Here is a 20,917-nt window from a genome sequence, read left to right as displayed (position 1 = left end):
TTGGTGTTTTTGTGATTAAAATTTCCACCCTCCGGTCTGGTAGGAGTATTTGGATGTTCTTGGGCGTCCCATGGTCTTGGCTGGGGATGACGCCAAGCAAGTCCAGTGGACCAATGTCTACCAGGATGCACTGGTGAGTGAGATCACTACCTTATTAGAAGGGGGTTGTGTCATGCAACCTTTGGTGGTAAACCACTTACAGTAATTTTTTATTTGAGTGTTTGTCTGTATGTGTGCGTGTTTGCGTGTTTCAAGTATTGTTGATATTTGTGGAATGAATGTATATTTGGAGAGCAGAGTAGTGTGATGTCTCTATATGGGAAGTACACAGTCTGAGATATAGCTGTGTTGCTGTTTCCAGGGCTTGGGTCTGGTGGTGACAGGGACCATGCCTGTATTTAACCTGACGGTGGAAGGTAACTCACAGGTACTGGAATGTCTGCTGCTCAGACTCGAGGAATCATGTCTGCTAACTGGCTGATGGAGAATGTAATAGGATTTATTTTGCGATGGAAGTGATTCTGTGATTGATTTAGGGATCAGAACAAAATAGGGGTGTCTCATTTTTGGAAAGCTAGCAACATCCAAAGTGGAGATTAACTAAGTGCACTTTTTATTTTATTTTCTCAGAACCAGCTTATACTGGGAGTGATGGGCATAGATGTGCATCTGGATGAACTCAAGAAGCTTACTCCTCGCTACAATGTGAGTATATTATTGTACATGGTCTCTCATTTATTACAGTGGCAAGCTAATTCTTTAAACATTCATTCCTACCACTTTGACTAGTACTTACAAGTAAAATACAAGTAAAACTGTTATCCTCTATTAATAGTATTGACAGATGCAGTAGTAATTCCTAGCTAGGTCTCTTCTGCACTGTAACTTGAATGTTAATCTCTTTCTTTAAGTCACTTTGGATAAAAGCATCTGCTAAATATAAATGTAAACATTTAACAAATTAGAAGGAAGTCAGCACGACTGTCACTTTAGTCTCCAAATCACTGCAATATGACCCCTTAATTGATCATTCCCTTACTGGAATAGTTCATCTTACCAGCTGTGTGAAAGCCAACGTGAATAAATCGTCTAAATCTGCTTTTCTGTCTGTTCTGGCAGCTTGGAGCTAATGGATATGTTTTTGCCATCGATCAGAATGGCTACCTCCTCCTCCATCCCAACCTGCAGCCTAAGGTGAGTCATAGCTTTCGGTTTTATCTGATGAGCTCAGATCAGTCATCTGTCACTGCAGTACTGCATTCTCAACAAGCTCAGAATGTCCTGTTAATATAAAAACTCATTATTTCCCTTGATACTTGATGTTTTTATTGTTGTTGATATTATTGTAATTGCTATTATTATTATTATTGTTATGCTTAATGTAGGCTTTTCAACTTGAAACTATTATTTTAAACTGATGTAATGTCCATATACTGTAAATTGCTTTGGACAAAAGCATCTGCCACAGAAACATTTTGCCTGATCAAAGGCTGTTCGTGAGACCTCCAGTGCTGAGTTTTTACAGTACATTGTGATATTGACTGTGATTGAGGTCAATGTCTTTAATTTGATGCATTTTTACGGCAACACTTCCACAGTTATGCATTTGCTCCATACATTCACCATGATATTATCGACAGTTTAATTTATTGCTGATCAATGAACTCACGTGCTGTTCAGTGACGTGTTACTGCGTTACATGTTGACTTGCTTTCTGCCTCCAGGCCATGGACCTCCCTGAGCCAGTGACACTGGACTTCTTGGATGCCGAAGTAGAAGATGCCAAAAAGCAGGAGGTAACAGACACATTTCACTGTGTGTTTGACAGATCACAGGACAGAATGATGAATGACATTGAAATGTCCATCTTTATGAGTAATAATAATAAAAAAAATACTGTGTTTACCCATCAAGATTCGGAGGCAGATGATCGATGGGAAACTGGGGCAAATGACAATTAGAACACTGATCAAATCGGTTGATGAGGTAAGTTCTCAGTCTGTTTCTTTGTACATATTGATTACTTTTTTGGAGTTCAATAAACAGTATCTTGTAGACTTATAAAATATAGAAATATAAAGACAAATGTTTGTTCTGTTACCATAGAAATACGTTGATGAAGCTGAACGGACGTATACCTGGACACATATCAAAGACACAGATTACAGGTAGGCTCACTCACATGTGTCTATGAAATCAACTCTGTTGTTACAATGAAGCTGATGTACAGGTATGCTTGGCCTAGTTTGATTGTTTAATCAGTGGAGAAAGATGTGAAACACGCAGGAGTGTTTGACTCAAGTTGTCTCCATTTTTTCCCTCTTCTTTTCTCTTCAACCTTTTCATGCTTCAATTGTACCCCCTGCAGTTTGGGCCTGGTACTGCCACCCTACAGTGAATACTACCTTCAGGCAGACTTGAGCGATGTGATTTTACAACTGCAGTGTGAGTATCTGACTGAGAATCCATAATACACGAGAATCTGACTGTAAGATTCCCTACATGAATATCTGACTGATTGTAAGATTCCATACACGAGTATCTGACTTTAAGACTCCCTACACGAGTGAGTATCTGACTGACTTTAAGATTCCATACACGAGTATCTGACTGACTTTAAGATTCCATACAGCCGTATCTGACTGACTTTAAGATTCCATGAATGAGTATCTGACTTTAAGATCCCGGATTCGAGTATCTGACTTTAAGATCCGATATTCGGGTATCTGAGTTTAAGATTTCCTACACTGCAAAAGGCTTCTTGCTGCAGTATCTTTCCTCCACCTTAGACTGCAGCAGTACAGTGTTATTATCTTCTGCCAGTGTTTCAGTGCCGTGGCTATTCCACAGAGAGGCAAAGTGAGGACTTAGGATAGCATTTCCATTTGCATACTCATTGTGCAAAACGGCTCATGGGGTGGGGTGAAGGGGGTCATCTGTTGTGCTGCATCTCTTATCATGAATTAACTGATATTGAATTTATGCCTGGAGCTTTTGATATTCTTTGAAATTAAGGGAACACTTACAGTTTTCCACAATTGTTAAAACACATTTTTTGAAACTTTCCACCTTTCTTTTATCCATTCTCAAACTACATTCACAGAGTGTCTGACAGTTTGAATGACACCTTGAATTTCCCCTAGGGATCAATAAAGTATATCTATCTATCTATCTATCTATCTATCTATGACAGTTCTTGCAAAATAAAACAATCGCCTCAAAAGTTTTACTAGTGCTCAGAACCAAACAGTGTCAGAGTACCGATCCAGTGTATGATTGAAGTGTTCCCTTACTTTTTTTGAGCAGTATAGTTTTATCAACAGCATCACGAATGTTAGACACATGAGGTGTACAATAGGTAAAGAGCCTTTTAACGGGACGTAGAGCTAATGAACTACACTGGCTTGATTCTGAGCTGACCCTCATTACCTTTGTTTGTCACAGATTTGCAGTCTTTGCTGCCAAACTCATTTGAGGCAGGCGGACATGTTTTCCTGGCACCAAGGTATGATAGCCTGACTATCACCTTCATTGAAAAGCAGAAAGCACAGAACATTGCATGTAGTGTGGCGTTGTGTGTATTATGTATACGCAAATGTGTTATGGGTAGAGCTGGGTGCCTTTAATCTTTCCAAGTGTGTTCTGTGTGAACGGATTGTTCTTCTCCCAAATTATTTTTCTCTCTCTCTCTCTCTCTAGGGAGTACTGTCAGCGTCTTCCCATTGCAGAGAACAACACACAGTTCCTGGCAGACTTTATCTCCTTTGTCGTGAATCTGAGACCAGACTCAGAAGACTGTGAGTCCCTTTCAGGTTCCTCCCTTTGTCCCCTTGGTCTCTGGTGGATGGTGAGCTAACTGTGCTGTAAGGCGTATGTCACTGGCGTCATATTTGAGGCCCATTCTGCATAATTAATCAGTGACCGTTTTTAACCCTTAAAGGTGTAGGTTTTTGAACATTCTAAGTTCCGCAACAATTGAAGGTTCTAAAATTCTATGTTGAATTCAATGAACCCAGATATTCTTTAGAACGTTCATTTCCCAACATTCCCGTCACACCGGTGTGACGGTACTCCTTTAAGGGTTAAGCTGTCTTTTCATTTAGTGGTCATGTCAGAAGGAACAGCATGAACAGGTTTGTGTATTTCATGCCAGTCAAAATATCAAAGTTCCCAAAGGATGGCTATATGTTACATACTTATGTATGTATGTAGGCATAGATTTGTATTGGCAAAACATGTGAATCACATGTTTTCCAGCACATTTGATGCATACTTTCAGACATTACAGTAATATACCATTACATTACCAGAGACCAAAGCTGCACTGAGAGAAGGTGTATCTTAGAAAGTGTTTGTGGAAACACCGTGCAACGTTAAGGTACAGCCGAAGATATAACTATAAATGACGCTGCATTTTGAAAACTGCTGTCTTATTATATAAAACAGGGGCGTCAAACATAAGGCCGAACAGGCCCATCAGCAGGTTTCATACGGCCCTCCAGATGTTTTGGATAAGAAGGGAAAATTAGGGAAAAACATCCAGCTGTCAGTTGTTCACATCCAGTTGTCTTCAACAATGTGTTATAAGCAATATCTCTATGATATGATAAATTGATTAAGCCTAGCACTACAAAGCATCCTCAGGAAAAAAGAAGCAGAAAAAATAACATGGAAGTAGGGCATTTCAAGAGAGAAAGACAGCAGTACATTACATATCAGTTTGATATGACAGCAGTACATAATTGTGTACTTGTTTTCTCATAAGTGATATACTGTAATCAAACAACACTCTGATACCTATGTAGACCATGACAATGATGGCCCCCCATGAGGTGTCACTACCTCACTCACTACCTAATATGAGTTTGACACCCCTGATATAAAGCCTTGCTGTTCGTTCCTTGCTTGTGCTGCATGTTGGTAATGTTTATGTGCTGTTCTTTGGTATCATACTAAATGGAAAACATTCTGAATAAAAGTCAAGATGTAAATGCCGCTGGAATGTAGTTGTGAAAACTTACAGAACTCAAATAATTGGTGTGTGTGTGTGTGTGTGTGTGTGTGTGTGTGTGTGTGTGTGTGTGTGTGTGTGTGTGTGTGTGTGTGTGTGTGTGTGTGTGTGTAGGTAATCAAGACCTCATTCACAACCTACTTTTGGACTCAGAAATCATGTATCAGCTGGCTACAAGAGTGTGGAAGAGCAAAGACCTCAACACGTAAGAGGCAAACTTGTGCTCACACTTGTGCTTATCATCATACCTATTGCATTCTTTTTACACCAGTGACTGATCTATGGATGTTAACATTATTTTGTAGGTATGGCTTCCTGGCATTGTTTGCAGCTACAGACAGTGGAATCACACGTGTCTACCCCAAAATGTGAGACTCACTGAATATTGCTTTCACTATTGCTAGTTCACTTGTTCAATTGGATGGAAAAACGAATCTACACATTTGATACACTTAAATGGACAGTATCATTTAATATTCAGTTTCAGCTATACAATAAGATGTCAAAGTGATATTTTCTAGTGCATGACTGCCTAGTGCTTTGTCTCATAGATGGAGCTTGTGATCAATATACACTATATAGGAGCTTGTGGTCAATATAAACTCATTGATTATTGCCCAACAAAAGCATGTATTGTTGATGGTATTGTTGATGGTATGGTTCATGACGAGAACGTGTTTTTCTAGGGCCGCTGATTCATGGGAGGAAGACGCAGAGCCCTTTAACACCAACTTCTACCGGCGTAGCCTCGACAACAAAGGCTACATGTTCAAGGCTCCGTCGCGTGTCTGTGAGTCAGATCACTCTTCGGCTCATTAACCTCCAAGCGTAGCTCTGTCCTCAGGCAGTCTGGGGTCAAGACTGAGTCATCGATTCAGTTTGATGGCCTTTGTCTTGCAAGCTCAATTTGAGATGTGAGATGTTATGCAATGAGCAGATCCAATTGCTCTCAAAGTAATGCGGGTTGCGTCATTAATGACGTTCGCGACACAAGCAAATGTCTGTGAAGATGTTGAAAGTCCATTATCCATATGGTAAACACAGTGCAGTGAACAGTTGTCAGTTTTGTCAGTGATACTTAATCGGTTTTATGCAAGTGTTGCTTTAAAATTATACTTACTTGTGAGCTCCCAGACCAATTACCATGCCTTACACTGCTGTCAGTTGGGCCCCTGTGAGTTTTTAATTGTAGTGGTAGAGTGAACGCTCATCTATGCTTTTTAGAGAGTGCACAGAGTATTGGATGTGCCTACGCACAGTTGGACGTGTACAGCTTTGACTCTGGTGTATTTGTTCACTCCACAGCCATGGATGATCCCCTGACCTCTGAAAATGGCACTGTGGGCATTCTGGTCAGCACTGCAGTAGAGGTGACCGTCGGGGCTCGGACTCTGAAGCCTGCAGGTGGGTGTGATGGAGGACCTGTCAAACGGTCCAGTTCTTGGTTTAACTGGGTTAATTGTGTCTTGTATGTGCATTGATTTCATTGACCACCCTTCTGTTTTTCAGTGCTCATGGAAATTCACTCTGAATAGTCTTGTGCTGTTCCTGTTCTTTCCATATGTGATCTGATTTATTGAACTTAGACTGATTTGGGGCTTACAGTGGAGCCCAAAGATGATACAAGTGGTCTTGGATGTACTGTTGCTTGGATAGCAAGTAGGCTGTTTTTGAGTGTGCGTCCTTCTAGCAACATGTGTATAGGATGGCACCATGTGATGATGGGACCAGCATGATAAGAATGACCGATTAGGCCATAATTTAACTTCTTTACTAACTGGTTCTGCTTATTTCCTGTTGGGTTTCTCTTGACCAGTGGTGGGAGTGAAACTGGACCTTGAAGCTTGGGTGGATAAGTTCAAGATTTTGGCCAGCAATGTGTCAGACAATCGTCAGGGCTCTCATAAGGTAACCAACGCTGACTTGGCATTTCCCACACAATAACCAGTTTATATATGTCATAATATACATGCTCTATTTATATAAGTGCCTCAAATGGTTTAAAAATGCCCACCCACCCTGAATAGACCCTGGTGAATTTCTGAGTTCTGATGGTTGCCTTTGGTGAGATATTTCTGTTTGACTGTGTGCAGTGTGGGCCTTCCAGAAGCTGTGAAATGGACTGTGAAGTGAACAGTGACGTAAGATGCCTAAATATAACTCACACATACAGTACACACAAACCCACTGATATTCTGATAAATGAATGTGACCACTGAATTTGTCCACGCTGGCTGCACATATCTCTGAACTGTGCCTCTTACTGTCCCTAGGATCTACTCTGTTACCTGATTGATGATGGTGGTTTCCTTGTTATGTCCAATCAGAGAGATCACTGGAAAAAGGCAAGTTGCCCTAGCTGATGAAGCTAATTATGGTGATCAGTGTGGGGTCAATAAAGACAAGCAAAATGCCAAAAAAAAAAATAAAGAGAGTAGGCCTGTCTGAAAAGATGAGTTTTTTTAGGTGAGATTTGAAAGTGGTTATGGACGTGGAGTGTTCAATGTAGTGGGGCAGAGAGTTCCAGAGGTGGGGGCTGATACACAATGTAGTTTTTGTTCTGATACCAGTCCAGTTTCAGTCTTAAGCTACCATTACATTTGTTGTTTTAGCAGTTTTATAATGATCAGTCACCCAAGGGGGAAGCTCTTGATGGAGCTGTTGTTCCCCACCCAGGCAATTGATGGGCATGCCTGGCCTGCTAGAAGCTTCTGGTAGATCCAGCTACAATGGGGGTCTCGAGATCAGCTGCTGACTTGTGCGTGGCTCACCCTAAAACTGACACTGCGGCGTCAAGAGCATTTTGGCTGGGCGCAAAGAGGAGGAGCCGCCTAAAAAAAGGACTGTACACCTCCGGTGACCCTCCTATAGTATTCCCCGGTGGTAATACAGTGTCAGCTTGCCTCATCAAGGGCCTTTGGCCATGCATTTTCCACTTTAGGTGAGCAATGGACTCTTCGAGCTGTAGCTTTTCAAGTGTCATCATCTTCCTCCCAGTTCTAATACCAGTGTGCAGAGCCAGAACCAGTGCCAGTGCCAACCTGACTTCAGCTTCCCCTCTGTGAGATTGAACATTGCAAAAACAACCAATCGAATGGATGCAAAAGACTAGAACCTGAACCAGAAATGCACATTTTTCCGTTTTTTATACTCCCTCTATCTTCTGGTTGAATTCTAATAAAGACAATGTGAATTAAACATACCTGGTGCTAAAACAAAAAATCGAATGGGTACCTAACACTTTTTCACAGAATCGTTGCTCTTTTAGATCACCTGTGTGTTTGTGTGTTCCCAGGTGGGGCTGTTTTTTGGCGATGTGGATCCCTACCTGATGCATGCTCTGTATGAAAGCTCCATCTTCACCCGTCGCCAGACCTTCCAGTACCAGTCTGCGTGTGAGCCCATCATCAGCGGCCACACGGGGGCAGCACCGAGGGGCATCTTCGTGGTGAGACGCCACTTTCTGCCTGCATGGCATTTTTTACTGAAAATAGATCAAAAGAAAAGACATTTCACAGACTGGTGTCATGGATTAAGTCTGTTTGATGAATCCGGAATAAGACCAACAAAAATATTAAGGATATTTTATCTAATTAGTTTCATTCACTGGTATGGTCCACAAACGATATGCGATGGGATCTGGAAAAGCCCCACATCACATGGTGAAATTTTACCAACTTAAGAATCTGATAGCATCCTAGCAACTTCCAGGATTTGGCAAGGACGATATCAAGGATGTTGCTAGGACGTATCAGAATCTTACGTTGCCGAAATTTCACTGAAATGGAGAAATCAAAGATTTTTGATTTCAACATGTGATGGGTTTTCCCAGATCCTGTCCTTCATGATGGAATTGATTGTGTTGGATTGGTTTTGCTGATTCCATAACAGATGTGTCAGATGCATTTATACAGCACCCTGATTGAGGTCAAGCGAGATTAATTGTGAGATGGGAGTGAAGTGAAATGTTCTTTTCTCTCCACCTTTCCCTGTGGAAATTCAATGCCTCCTTGGTCTGTGCATATCTGTCTTTCTCTGTTGTTCCTCAGCCCTCCATAGCAGACTTTCTTCGGCTTGCTTGGTGGTCCTCGGCAGCTGCATGGTAAGACCCTACATATGAGCACTCTCCACATACACAATCAGCACTTCAGAGGTTGACAAATAAACATGTAGAAAGTGTACAGAAGTCAACTGTGGCCTGAGATGACATGTCACCCCACTGAAGTAAACTGTCGCATTCATAGGACTCTACTTCAGCAGCTGCTCCATGGACTTGCCTTTACCAGCTGGTTCAGTGCGGGTATGTATGTAACACATAATATAATATAATTGCCTTGGTAATGGTAAATGTTTTGGTAACCCCTTACTTGGACAGTTCTCCCATAAAGATATGAAAGATCATCTGTTAAAATTTGTATTAAAAATTGATGATGAACAATTACTGAACCATCACCAAACCAATTATTAAACCAGTCCCTGACCTTAACCTTAAAGGTGCTACATGTAAGAACGACCACTAGCGTTTAAAACGGGCATTGCGGTCCAAAATCAAAACAGTTAAAGGCATTAGGTAGGCTAATCTGGCAATCCAAAGGTTGAAATGCTACTAGCTGTGCGATTGGTAAATTGGCAGGGGGTGGAGCAGCAGGCCAAAACACAAACTCAAAACAAACAGTATTTGCAGGCTGCAAATGGAGGTATGCATTGTGAATATCCTAGCTGCACCATCGTTGTCAGTGAAGCCAGTAATTGAAAATAACATGTTTCTTTAATCTCTGATGGCATCTTTTGCAAAAAATTGCAATTGCAATAAATCAAATATGACAAATAAATGTAATATATCATCTTTAATCATAAACTGTAGTTAACAGTGTCAACAGATTGACAGTTGATAATCTGAGCATCTGTAGTCTGTGCCCGGACTACCGTACCGTAAAGCGTCACCCATATTTTTGCCCAGGTACCTGGGGTGTATGTGTATGTCAGTGTGATGTCACTGTAAACAGGATAAACATGGTGAGTGAGTATATGTATATGCATGTGTGTTGGTGCAGTACAGTAGTTTGTGAGCAAGTTTGTTTTGTTTAGATGATGCCATGGCTGACGGCTTCGACCCAAGAGGAAGCACCAGCTGTGTGACCATCCAGAGCCAGTTCTACTTCACCAACACAACCAACACCTATGACATGCTGCAGGACTGTGGGAACTGCTCAAGGTGTGTGTGTGTGTGTGTGTGTGTGTGTGTGTGTGTGTCTGTGTGTGTGTCTGTGTGTGTGTGTGTGTGTGTGTGTCTGTGTGTGTGTCTGTGTGTGTGTGTGTGTTACTATGAGTGATGAGCATTATACCATAAGTCATACTCTAACATGCTTGATGCTGACATGTATTTCTTGAAGATTGTTCCACTCCAAACGGATCGAGAACACCAACTTGCTTTTTGTGGTGGCTGAGACTCTGCCCTGCGGCACCTGCGAAGTGGAGCGACTGACCCTGCTAAAAACTGAGTGTATCCTTCCATCATCTTAGAAATACCTGCAGCAGCCCTACACCTGAACATAGAACAGTCATCTATTGGTGGTTGAGCTGGCATTTTCCTGCTGAATTGACACACACTCATGCACAACCTGCAAATAGTCACTGATTCACTTAAGCTAAAGTCCTTTTAGGCACAATGTATTCACAACACACCACATGATAGGCATAATGTATTCACGTGTCGACTTTTTTGCCGCGGAAGGGCCGGGATATGTGTAGACAATTGCCATACTGGCATTACAAACTAACCCCATGCATGTCTATGGAGGAGTTTTTCAGTGCTATGTCTCTTCATTAGAAAGTCTCTGCTTAAGCTCTCAACGACTCAAATCCTTAGGGGTCCGTATAGCTGCATTTGTGCTGGCCACCGTGGTGTCCATTTTGTTGTGCTTCCTCAATCTCTTCACTCTAGTTCAGGAAGAGAACCCATGTGAAGTCCTCAACTCATCTCGTTATCGCAAAGGTCCTACAAAGTGCTTTGACTACCACATACTGGTAAGCCATCAACAACCACATTTTACTGTCAGAAGTATCAACATCGCTATCCACAGTGTCCCAGGATAATAGCCATGCAGTTCCCAGAACCAAATGCTGGAATGTTTGGACAGCACAGCAACTGACAGAGGCATATGACGTGTCCTGTTAACAGATGCTAATGTTTTTCTCTGTCTCCCTTTCTCTCCTATCTTACTCTCCCTTCTTTCTCTCCCCTGAAGGAGAACACAACCGAGTGTGGACGAGGCTACTCCCTCCATGCCTCATTTGCTGTCCTCATATGGGTGAAAATCATTTCATATTACCTCACTGTCGGTTCTTGAATGGAGGCCAGTCATGGAGAACTGTCACCTGTTTTCCTTTGGCTTTTACATTTCCCATTGTGTCCTCCTCTTTTTTGTAGACGTCAACAAAACTCTACCTTCATCTTTCAAGTCTTTTTTAGACTACCATGCACCTTGCCATGTCTCTTCTTCTCCAGTCCAGCATTGTCCACATGATCTTATCTGAAAGAACTTTTACAGAAAATGTATGAGTTGAGGGGGAAAATATAAAATGTGCTGCCATATGTGTTACTATACTCTGAACTTTGCTTGCCAAATTGAAAACGTTTAAGGGAAAAGGGGATGGTCTGTAAATTGTCATTAGCAAGTCTGCCTATGGTTATGAATAAGCATCATTATAATAATAATATATTGTGCATTATGCATATTGTGCAATCATTTAAATTATTTATTTTTGGTTGTAGTTCTAGAATGTGTGGGGGTTTTTTTCAGCCAGAAGGTTCGCCAATGTCTGGCCACAGTAAGGATTTTTTTTGTTTGTACATTTTCAGAAGTGGGGGTGAGGGGTTGGGGGTGAGCGTAGTATTTTAAAATCTCACCCTTTTTTCTCCAGACAGTCAATTGCCTAGTGTCTCTATCCTATTATTTTTGGTTTAAAAAAAGAAACAGATTTGTGAAGAAGCTGAAAATATTTTTGTCTCATAGTTTTTGCAGAAATGTTTCTAGAATGTTTCATAGGGCGTGTACATAACGTCTGCCTGGTGTGCCACCCAAACGTGCCTTGGTGCACTGCTCTCCCGTTGAATGGATGTGAATATTGGCTGTGTTAATTTGGCTTCCGGAATACTCTGAGGACCTTGTTCACCATGAAAGCACTTTGTACGACTGCTAGTCACAGCTGTACCTTGTGACAAAATCAGTCCTAGTCCATTTGCTAAAATTACCCAGGACACCGAACACCTGGATATGTGTATTTCCACCCTTCAAGATATACAACTGTGTCTACAGGACATACAGATGAACAAGAAAACAAGACCTGGTGGACATTTGGCAATCGTGCAAATGTTATGCCTCAGAAGCCATGCTGAGGGCAGAGTGTGTTAGATTGGAGTGATGACTGGAAATGTACAGTAGTGGCTGTGTAGCCCTCGCTTGTCCAAGGAAATGGTGGATTCAAGGTCTGTGTTTCCCAATAGAAGCACAGGACCCTTCCTCTGGGACAGCAGAATGGACCCAAGTCTGATTTTTTTTTCATTTGAAAGTAGTATTTGTTTGGACTGTGAACATATGGATATATTTGCTGCATGATAAATAAGGGAAGAGGTCTGGTATGTTTAGATATTGAGAAGCACGTTTTGAAGTTACACTATCCACTATTTCCAGAGATAAATCGTGATAATTTTTCAGAAATGTTTTCTTTTAAAGGAGGATCTTAATTTATATTGCGTGCACAGTGTGGGCCACCTTTATGATCTGTAGTAAAAAAGTGCTTTGTAAGGACTCAGTTTATATCTTGGGGCACTATGTTTTACCCCGGGTGTCATGTTTACTGCATTTTGACTGACTGCAAGTGTGCTACACTGATCAAGATGGCTGAATTGCATGTTCTGGATACAGATACAGTGAATTGCAAATAGTAATGACCAAATCAGCTTTACTGTTTCTAAGCACAGTGTAGCTTTGTTTAAATATTACTGAAAATGTATCTATGTGTTCTGAATCTAAAATATGGATGGGGATAGACTGTATTCCTGTGTATTTTGAGAATATAGTATAAAATGTCAACACTAAGCTGAGATAATGATATCTACAGGTGAGAAGTTTATAAAGGCTAGTGGTATATAGTGGTACAATTTTAAGGGACTATTTATTTTAAATTATTCTTTGCTCTTTAACCTTGGCTGAGCGTTTGTGTGTGATATGTGAATATTCAAACTGTGACCGTGCGTTTGCGCTTGTTCTCTTTCGCTGATCCCTAATATCTCATTCATACGGAAGATACATTTTTCTATAAAGGTTTTCATTAGTGTTGTATGCAATTGAAGATTTGCGGGGCTCTTTGTCCCTTTTTGTTTATTGTCCTGTTTTTAATGATGTTGTTGTTTGTAAAGGGACACAGCTCCTCTTTTCAGTCTTCCGTCTCACTTCGATTTTTTGTACAGAGGCACAAAACAAATGGAGGAAAAAGGCTAAATTTGTAACATAACGTGTAGGTCACAACAATGTTTATAAGAGAAACTGGTGATTTAAAGATGTCATATTTTTCACTTCAACCCAGATGAAGTGTGTTTGTTCATTTTGGTCTGCATTTCTTTGCTGTATACACACACTCAACAACAGGAGACATACACACAAGAAATAACCATCAAAAGTATTTAATCATTACCAGGGTCCTACATGGCTGCTGTAGCCAATCATGTGTGGTTTATTCTTCCCTGGAGCACTTTGACTCAGACTCTCCACCTCACACAGTCTTTGACAGTCCTCCAGCTTTTTCCTCAGACAAGGTGAGACCTGCTGTTGGCTTTCTCCCTCTTCAGGTGCTAAGCTCTCATAACAGTCAGGCAGAAGAACATACTCACTCTCTTGTTCTAAATAGGTGCAAAGCTCAAAGCTGTATCAACTCAGCTAAGAAAATGATGGAGGGGGCAGATGTATACCTATTTACAAGTAGATGGCAGTATTGTTTACATGTTTGCAGAGCTGTATATAGAGAGAGTTCGAACAACATGCTAGCGAGAAAGTTACACTAGGGTAAGGCTTGGCTAACTTCAGACATTCATTTCTTTTTTTTTTAAGTGTTAGAACTTTTTTGACAGCATGGTACATTAATGGTGGTATTACTATATTTGTCCTATGTAAATTCTTAACATAAGTCAAAGAGAGAAATTGACATGTAACACAATAGGGAGTAATTATTTGCCTTCCAGTTTTATCTTCTGACCTTCTGCTCCCATAATTTTCTTCATTTTGGGTCACGGGAAATTGTGAAACCACTTCCCGGTCTTGCACTGCAGCCATATGCACAACAGTTGGGCATTTTTAAAAATTATTAACAATTTTTATTTTTTCCACTATTCACTGTACTATGCTAATGCATGTTTGGATCCTGCATGTCCTCATAGTGGGTTTGTAATACTGCAGATATCCACCTTATTTGTGAACCCACTACTTCCGTCCGGTTTTCATTTTCCGTCCATTCTGTTCACATAAAAACTTTTTCAGAAGGCTAACTAGAATCTTCAACTTCAACTTATATTTATTTCAAAATGTTGACAAATTTGCACTCAATATGGATATTCTAAACAATATGTGACAGACAGAAAAATATATTAGTTTACTTTATTAAAATCAGTACAACGCAGGTTTGGATTTCTGACTGCTGAAGTGTCATGGGGATGCCCATGCTGGCTCATGAATATCGTGGACATAGATATATATCTATGATCGTGGATACCAAGGCCAGCAAGATAGAGATATGAACAATTCCTGTGAGAAACACAGACACACACACACACATATAGCATCATGAATGCTTCATGACATAGGTGCTTAGCAGGGTCATGGGGTCAAAGGTCAAGGCTTTGTGTAGTTTTATTTCCTACTTGTAGAAATGTTGTAAAAGTGTTCACTAGGTGTTCCACATTGATCATTTTAATCAGTGAAATTAATTTAAGCTAACACACAGGCAGGTGCACACAGCCCCTGATCTTTTTTTTATTGGATAGAAAGTGTCCTTATTTCTGAAGATAAAAGATTGATTGAGCAAAAAGCTGAGGTTAGGAGATTAAACTTTGTTGATGTTGCATTTCGGTGCCAGTGAAAGAAAAAGTAAAAAAGTAAACCAAAATCTCAAAATTGACCAGTAGCCTACAGTACATGGAGAAAATTGTTTTGCCTGCAGTTTCCTGCCTTAAATATTAGCTGCATCAATTTGATTGTTGGCGCCTTATCTAATAACTAGGCCTATTCTACTAGTTTGTTCTTTGCAATTCAAGACAGCCTTCCCTGATATGTGAAAGTGGGGAATTAATAATAAAGAAGACCTTTGTGTCTCTGCAAACTGATTATTTTGTAGAAATTTGTTGAGTATTAAACATTTACATGAGTGTGAGGGTATTTTAATTAATCTGTATATCACAGACTTATTTTAAAGCATTTTTTATTTTAAAATAAAGATGTCCAAAATGTCTATGCCCGTCCCTGGCACTGCTAATACATATGGTCCTATGGTCTTGGATTGTTTTGGTGATATCACAATTCACAAGGGTGCCTTAAAAAGTACTATATAAATGTAATGCATAGTTATTCAATTTTTTTGCACTAGGATGTTCTGCCTATGCCCTCATAAAATGGAAGAAGTTCTTGAAGGACTCCAATGTAGGCTTCTCAGTCATTATCATTTGACCTAATTTAAATAAACTGTGACCTAAATGTAACAGAGACACACAAGACATCAACCACACACTAAACTTGCCCACTTCAAAATAAGATGAGACGATAAACCTACAATTGTTTGGAAAAAGCTTTCTAAAAATAGCCATGTGACGCAAATCCCTGGAGAATGTTTGAACGTTGATCATCTTAACAATGGAGTATGTTTCAAACAGTGGGGAAAACTGCCAAGAGAGAGAGAGAGAGAGAAAGAGAACCTCTCATGCTGCCTGCTGTCGACTGTCCTGGAGCGGACAGTGAGCTAAATACAGTATGTTCCTGAAGATTCACCAGTGTGTCAGGGCTGCAAATAGATTCTCCTGGACGGCTTTCAGCGCTGTCTGGCACTGTATATCACCACAGGTCCTAATGCCTTCCCACAGCCTGCAGCCACAGCTGTGTACAAAGGGGACACACACTACACCCACAGAGCCAGCTGCACCCTGGAAGCCACTCCCTGTGTATTAGTGTGTGTGTGTGTGTGTGTGTGTGTGTGTGTGAGAGAGAGAGAGAGAGAATGATCTGTCAGTGTTCTACAAAGGAGATGGATGATTTGGCCATTGTTGTGTCTCCATAGGTGAAAACTCATGAAATTTGGCACACACGGCAGGTGTCCGATAAAGCTGTCATGGACATAGACTTGGCCCTGGGTGTGGCCTATGGACTCCATAGCGCTCCCTTATTTCACTTAGTCTCATGGTTGGCATATACTTTCAGCTATGCACACCAAATTTGGTAGGTGCATGCAACTCCCCACTTTCATATGTACATTGCATTAGCCACACCCAACAGGAAGTGAGATATTTGGGATTTTGCGCATTGTGCACATGAACAATTTTGATGTACTGTGGTTAGCATATATAGGTTCATCTACGTACACCAAATTTGGTAGGTGTTTGTAACTCCCCAAGACGAACAATTTTCTTAAGTACATTGCATTAACCATACCATACAAACAGGAAGTGAGATATTTTGGATTTTGTTGTGACACATGATCAATTTCAATGTACTTCTCCTAGACAATACATACGATTCATTCCAAATATAGTATAATGTCAATGTTGCTAATTCTAAATTGAGAAGCTTTTTGTTGATGATGTATTTGCATACCTCGCCACATAAACAAGAAATGTGTCACACATTTGCCATGCATTGCATGCTTCAAACCTCACACTTTATTCATTAGTATGACATTGATGATATTCGCATGTTTAGAATGCATATTTGGCATAGCACCACCATCTGGTAACAGATAGAATGGCTATTACACGGGTGACACATGATACATTATGACACACTTCTCCTAGATGGTTCATCAGAATTATGTCAAAATTAGAGGACATGATGTCAAGATGTTGTTGATGTTGAATAGTAACAAATATGTTGAAATGTGTCAAACGCACCATTGAATAAATTCAACATCTGATCTGATCACTGAATAAACACAAAATCTGTCATACTGTAAAGTCACAATGCATTGGCTGATTTGGCTGAAACTTCCCAGTTTATTGATTATTATGGTAATAGTGATATTGCCATGCCCAAAACACATGTCTGGCATAGTGTCACCATCTGACAACCGATAGAATGACAATTTCACTGGTCTTACCTCTACCATCCCTAGAAGTTTCATCAGACTCATTTCATTTGGTGTATGAATTCGCAGGTGTCCTGAGTTTATATTTTGATGGGGGGGGCATACCAACTAGGCTGAAATCTATGTATCACATGCACGAAAACTCATGAAATTTGGCACCCATATCATCCCTCACAGTCTCTCTGGGACAGAGCCCCCCCCCCCCCCCCCCCAAGTTAGGATAACTTGTCAACTGTGTAACACTGCATATCACAGAATGTATGTCATACATTGGTTACTTGGAAATGCGCCATTGTACCCACATATTTGTGGTGTAGCAGCACTAAGTGAATACCATCAGTTTAAAATTTCACACCCAACAGGAAGTGAGTAAATGTCCCCGATATAAAATTAGCAAAAACAAATAGCACACACATCAGATATGTGCATTTCACAAAAACGTACCACATGTAAGTGCATTGTTGGATTCTGAAATGTCACAGGTCGTGGAGCCGTAGGTGCTCTTAGCCATCATCACCGCTTGCGGCTATATTTTCAAACTACTACACACCCATAATGTATTATATGGGAAGAAAGTGAGTTAAAGTATATGATGATAGATGCCAGTTTGTGACTCCTTGTGAGGTACACTGTACTGTGTGGTCTGAGTATGCATTCTTGTTCTTTTATAGACCCTTTCAAGAGAGTTCCGTTATCAGCATCATAGTTGGCCCCACAAGACTGCACACCAAATTATCTAAATCTAAATCTATAGACCCTTTCAACAATAAAAACAAAAACAATGCTTGAATGTTCTATTGGTTCCCAATCTACTTCCTCTGCATTAAGATAACATATGGAATGTTAAAACGGAAGTCTTGTGGGGCCAACTATGATGCTGATAATGGAACTCTCTTGAAAGGGTCTATAGGATATTTCTGTGGATGAGTTTTTGGTTGAGTTATTGTGCTCATGTTACAAAAATTAAAAAGATAGACAATTTATTTGTTACAATAATGGATGTTGGGATGGATGAATGTTAGAGTGGAGATAGGAAATTATCAGTCAGAAGTCAGAAGGCAAGTTTGGGTGATGTTTATTGATATTTTATAAAATTGCACTTCTTATGATATTCATCTCTCATTCGGCTTCTTTGCCCTAAAGATAAAGACAAATTATGTGCATTAGAGGTGTGTTAATCCTCAGAAATATTTCATACTCTTTATAACACTTTATGATATAGTATTAGATACCTTTCCAGAATCACGACTCAGCTTGTTGACCTGGGACTCAGCGATGTCAGAACGTTCCTGAGCCTCCTCAAGCTCATGCTGCACCTTCCTGTACCTGGACAGGTGAGTGTTGGCCTGCTCCTCCTGTGAAATCCTCCATTTAGTATTTGATTAAACAAGCAATATGGTAACAAAAATGGTTCCTGTTTATGTGCACGACCATCTGTCATGTCATAACACTTTCATATGCATGTGTCCGTACCACATTGAGAATATAAAGCAAAACAATACTTTATCTGAGATTGAGACTACATTCCTAATCTGGGAGTTGCTATCCTCTTTGGTGTGAGGTGCTAGAATGAATAATAATAATAAAAAAAACGATTTAATAAATCATCATCAGGGTGCAAATGCTCTTGCGTTCCTTGTTTGGTCAGCTACAGCACATGCCTGCTGATATTGTGAGATTAGCCATGGATTATTTTGGTCTTGTTGTGAATCCTGACAATTTATAGACTTAATTAGGTAATGTTACCATTGGTAGAATATGTCGATGTTTCAACTTGAACACACTTTCCCCCCCTTTAGCAGTAGTTATCATTTTGTACTGACAAACTTATTTTCTTTCTCAGGCCACCTATAAAAAATAGTGGATTTATGATTCTAATGACTGAGCTCACGATGAGAGGGAGCCTCACAATATCACTGGTACTGTATATGGTTGCAGCTTACTGGCCAGGGAGAAGGAACAAATTTGAGCTTTATGGCAGTCATGGCATTTGAGCATCTTAAAACTTGCCTGTCATCTTGGCATCTCCTTATATGCCTCTCTTTGCCAGTGCTCAAACAGCAAGGGTCCTAATTTGAGGTCCTCATTTTGAGGTCATTGGCCAAAAAAGGCATTGATCATAGCCCTGTTCATCAGAATACTAGTAAACATGTACTGTATAAAGGTGACGTAATTGGTAATTGTGGTTTATTTACAACAAAAGATGTTACAGAATAATAATAGAACAATCTGACCTAGACAAGGCAACAGAATCGTGCTTGATGTATGATATTTAATACCATCATTTTAATAGGGGAAAAAAAGACCACAACTTCTTGTTTAGCTCTGATGTCATTGCTCTGCTGTTTGGCTCTAGTGTTTGAATCTTACTAGCATGGGACCTCTATGCCATCTGAACTGCTACTGTTCACATGGCCACAGTGGCCACAAACAAAGGCGCACAGCATAGTGGAGCTCTGCTTTTCAATGTAAGTTTTTTTCCCTTTATTATTCTGTTTTCTTGTTCTTGCATGTTTAACCCTTAAAGGTGTAGGTTTTTGAACATTCTAAGTTCCGCAACAATTGAAGGTTCTAAAATTCTATGTTGAATTCAATGAACCCAGATATTCTTTAGAACGTTCATTTCTCAACATTCCCAGGTACCCCTTTAAGGGTTTAAATGTCCATTTGCAGTCTTTGAATCTTTTAAAACGGGCACATTCATTTATTGAGTTACCCTTTTTTTCTTTTCTCCTTTTTTGTCCAGCTGTATTGAACGCTTTGAAATAGCCCAGTCATCCCACCACAAATGTGCGTTTGTAGTCTTTGAATCTTTGTATCTAAAATGGGCACATTATTTGATTTTGTGGTCATTTCTGTGTCAGATTTTCAGTCATACCTTGCTTTCCCCTTTCATTTCCCTGCTGTATCAAAGATCATCAATCTGATCTTTTTGTAAAGTCTTCAAATACAGTTCAAAGTGAAGTTGTTATTTTACAGTGTTTAAGACACTGTTAGCTCTTCCAGCTTGTTACTTGTCATAGAACATTATTGTCCATTCTCAAATATTTAGCAACTATTTATATAAGCTTAGTTTATATAATGTTTCAAGATGTATCATACACTTTTTTAAACATTGAAAAGTTCCCTTTCACAGGCAATAATATTCCAAGTATTGCCTTGTGCACTGTGGTTGGAGAGGAGTCATCCTTAGCTGAGGAGGAGCATGGTCATGTAGCTGGTATTTTGTTACAGAGAGCCCTTGTCTTGTGACCTTTTATGTATAAAATACCATATATTTAGGGGTTAATATCAAAGAAAGTAGCAATGCAACAGATTACTTGCTAGATTATAGGCCTAACCTTTTGCCTATCCTACATATTTGATTGTTTAAATAACTTCTGTCCGATCTATTTCTTGCCCAGGTGAGGGGAGAAATATAGAACGATGTCAAGATGATTGCAGGCAGGACCATTTTTTGAAAAACATGAATTCAGTCTGCTTTGCTTTGTGACAATTCATAATGAACTATAAACAAACAAAGCACCTGTTCAGTTACCCCACAGAAGCATTTGAAAAGGCCAA

General features: G+C 40.1%; 1 protein-coding gene across 2 annotated transcripts in view; it reads left to right on the top strand.

Annotated features, from left to right (window-relative positions):
• Window positions 1-13,595, top strand: part of cacna2d2b (calcium channel, voltage-dependent, alpha 2/delta subunit 2b) — a 30,896-nt gene extending 17,301 nt beyond the window's left edge. For both annotated transcript variants that reach the window (XM_042088280.1, XM_042088279.1), the window contains 24 exons: window positions 44-133; window positions 362-427; window positions 631-705; window positions 1,120-1,194; window positions 1,725-1,796; window positions 1,915-1,986; window positions 2,107-2,168; window positions 2,369-2,445; window positions 3,445-3,505; window positions 3,700-3,797; window positions 5,126-5,216; window positions 5,317-5,379; window positions 5,698-5,801; window positions 6,317-6,415; window positions 6,828-6,919; window positions 7,105-7,152; window positions 7,285-7,356; window positions 8,307-8,459; window positions 9,061-9,113; window positions 9,256-9,311; window positions 10,100-10,226; window positions 10,405-10,514; window positions 10,956-11,038; window positions 11,260-13,595. In XM_042088280.1, coding sequence (XP_041944214.1) covers window positions 44-133; window positions 362-427; window positions 631-705; window positions 1,120-1,194; window positions 1,725-1,796; window positions 1,915-1,986; window positions 2,107-2,168; window positions 2,369-2,445; window positions 3,445-3,505; window positions 3,700-3,797; window positions 5,126-5,216; window positions 5,317-5,379; window positions 5,698-5,801; window positions 6,317-6,415; window positions 6,828-6,919; window positions 7,105-7,152; window positions 7,285-7,356; window positions 8,307-8,459; window positions 9,061-9,113; window positions 9,256-9,311; window positions 10,100-10,226; window positions 10,405-10,514; window positions 10,956-11,038; window positions 11,260-11,361 — 2,001 coding nt within the window. In that variant the 3' untranslated portion in view covers window positions 11,362-13,595. The remainder of the gene's footprint in view (window positions 1-43; window positions 134-361; window positions 428-630; window positions 706-1,119; window positions 1,195-1,724; window positions 1,797-1,914; window positions 1,987-2,106; window positions 2,169-2,368; window positions 2,446-3,444; window positions 3,506-3,699; window positions 3,798-5,125; window positions 5,217-5,316; window positions 5,380-5,697; window positions 5,802-6,316; window positions 6,416-6,827; window positions 6,920-7,104; window positions 7,153-7,284; window positions 7,357-8,306; window positions 8,460-9,060; window positions 9,114-9,255; window positions 9,312-10,099; window positions 10,227-10,404; window positions 10,515-10,955; window positions 11,039-11,259) is intronic.
• The last annotated feature ends 7,322 nt before the right edge of the window (window positions 13,596-20,917 follow it).

The sequence above is a fragment of the Alosa sapidissima genome, chromosome 4 (assembly GCF_018492685.1).
Source record: "Alosa sapidissima isolate fAloSap1 chromosome 4, fAloSap1.pri, whole genome shotgun sequence".
Taxonomy (NCBI): Eukaryota; Metazoa; Chordata; class Actinopteri; order Clupeiformes; family Clupeidae; genus Alosa; species Alosa sapidissima.
Note: the sequence above shows the minus strand (reverse complement) of the source record. Positions and strands in the feature narration are given on the sequence as shown.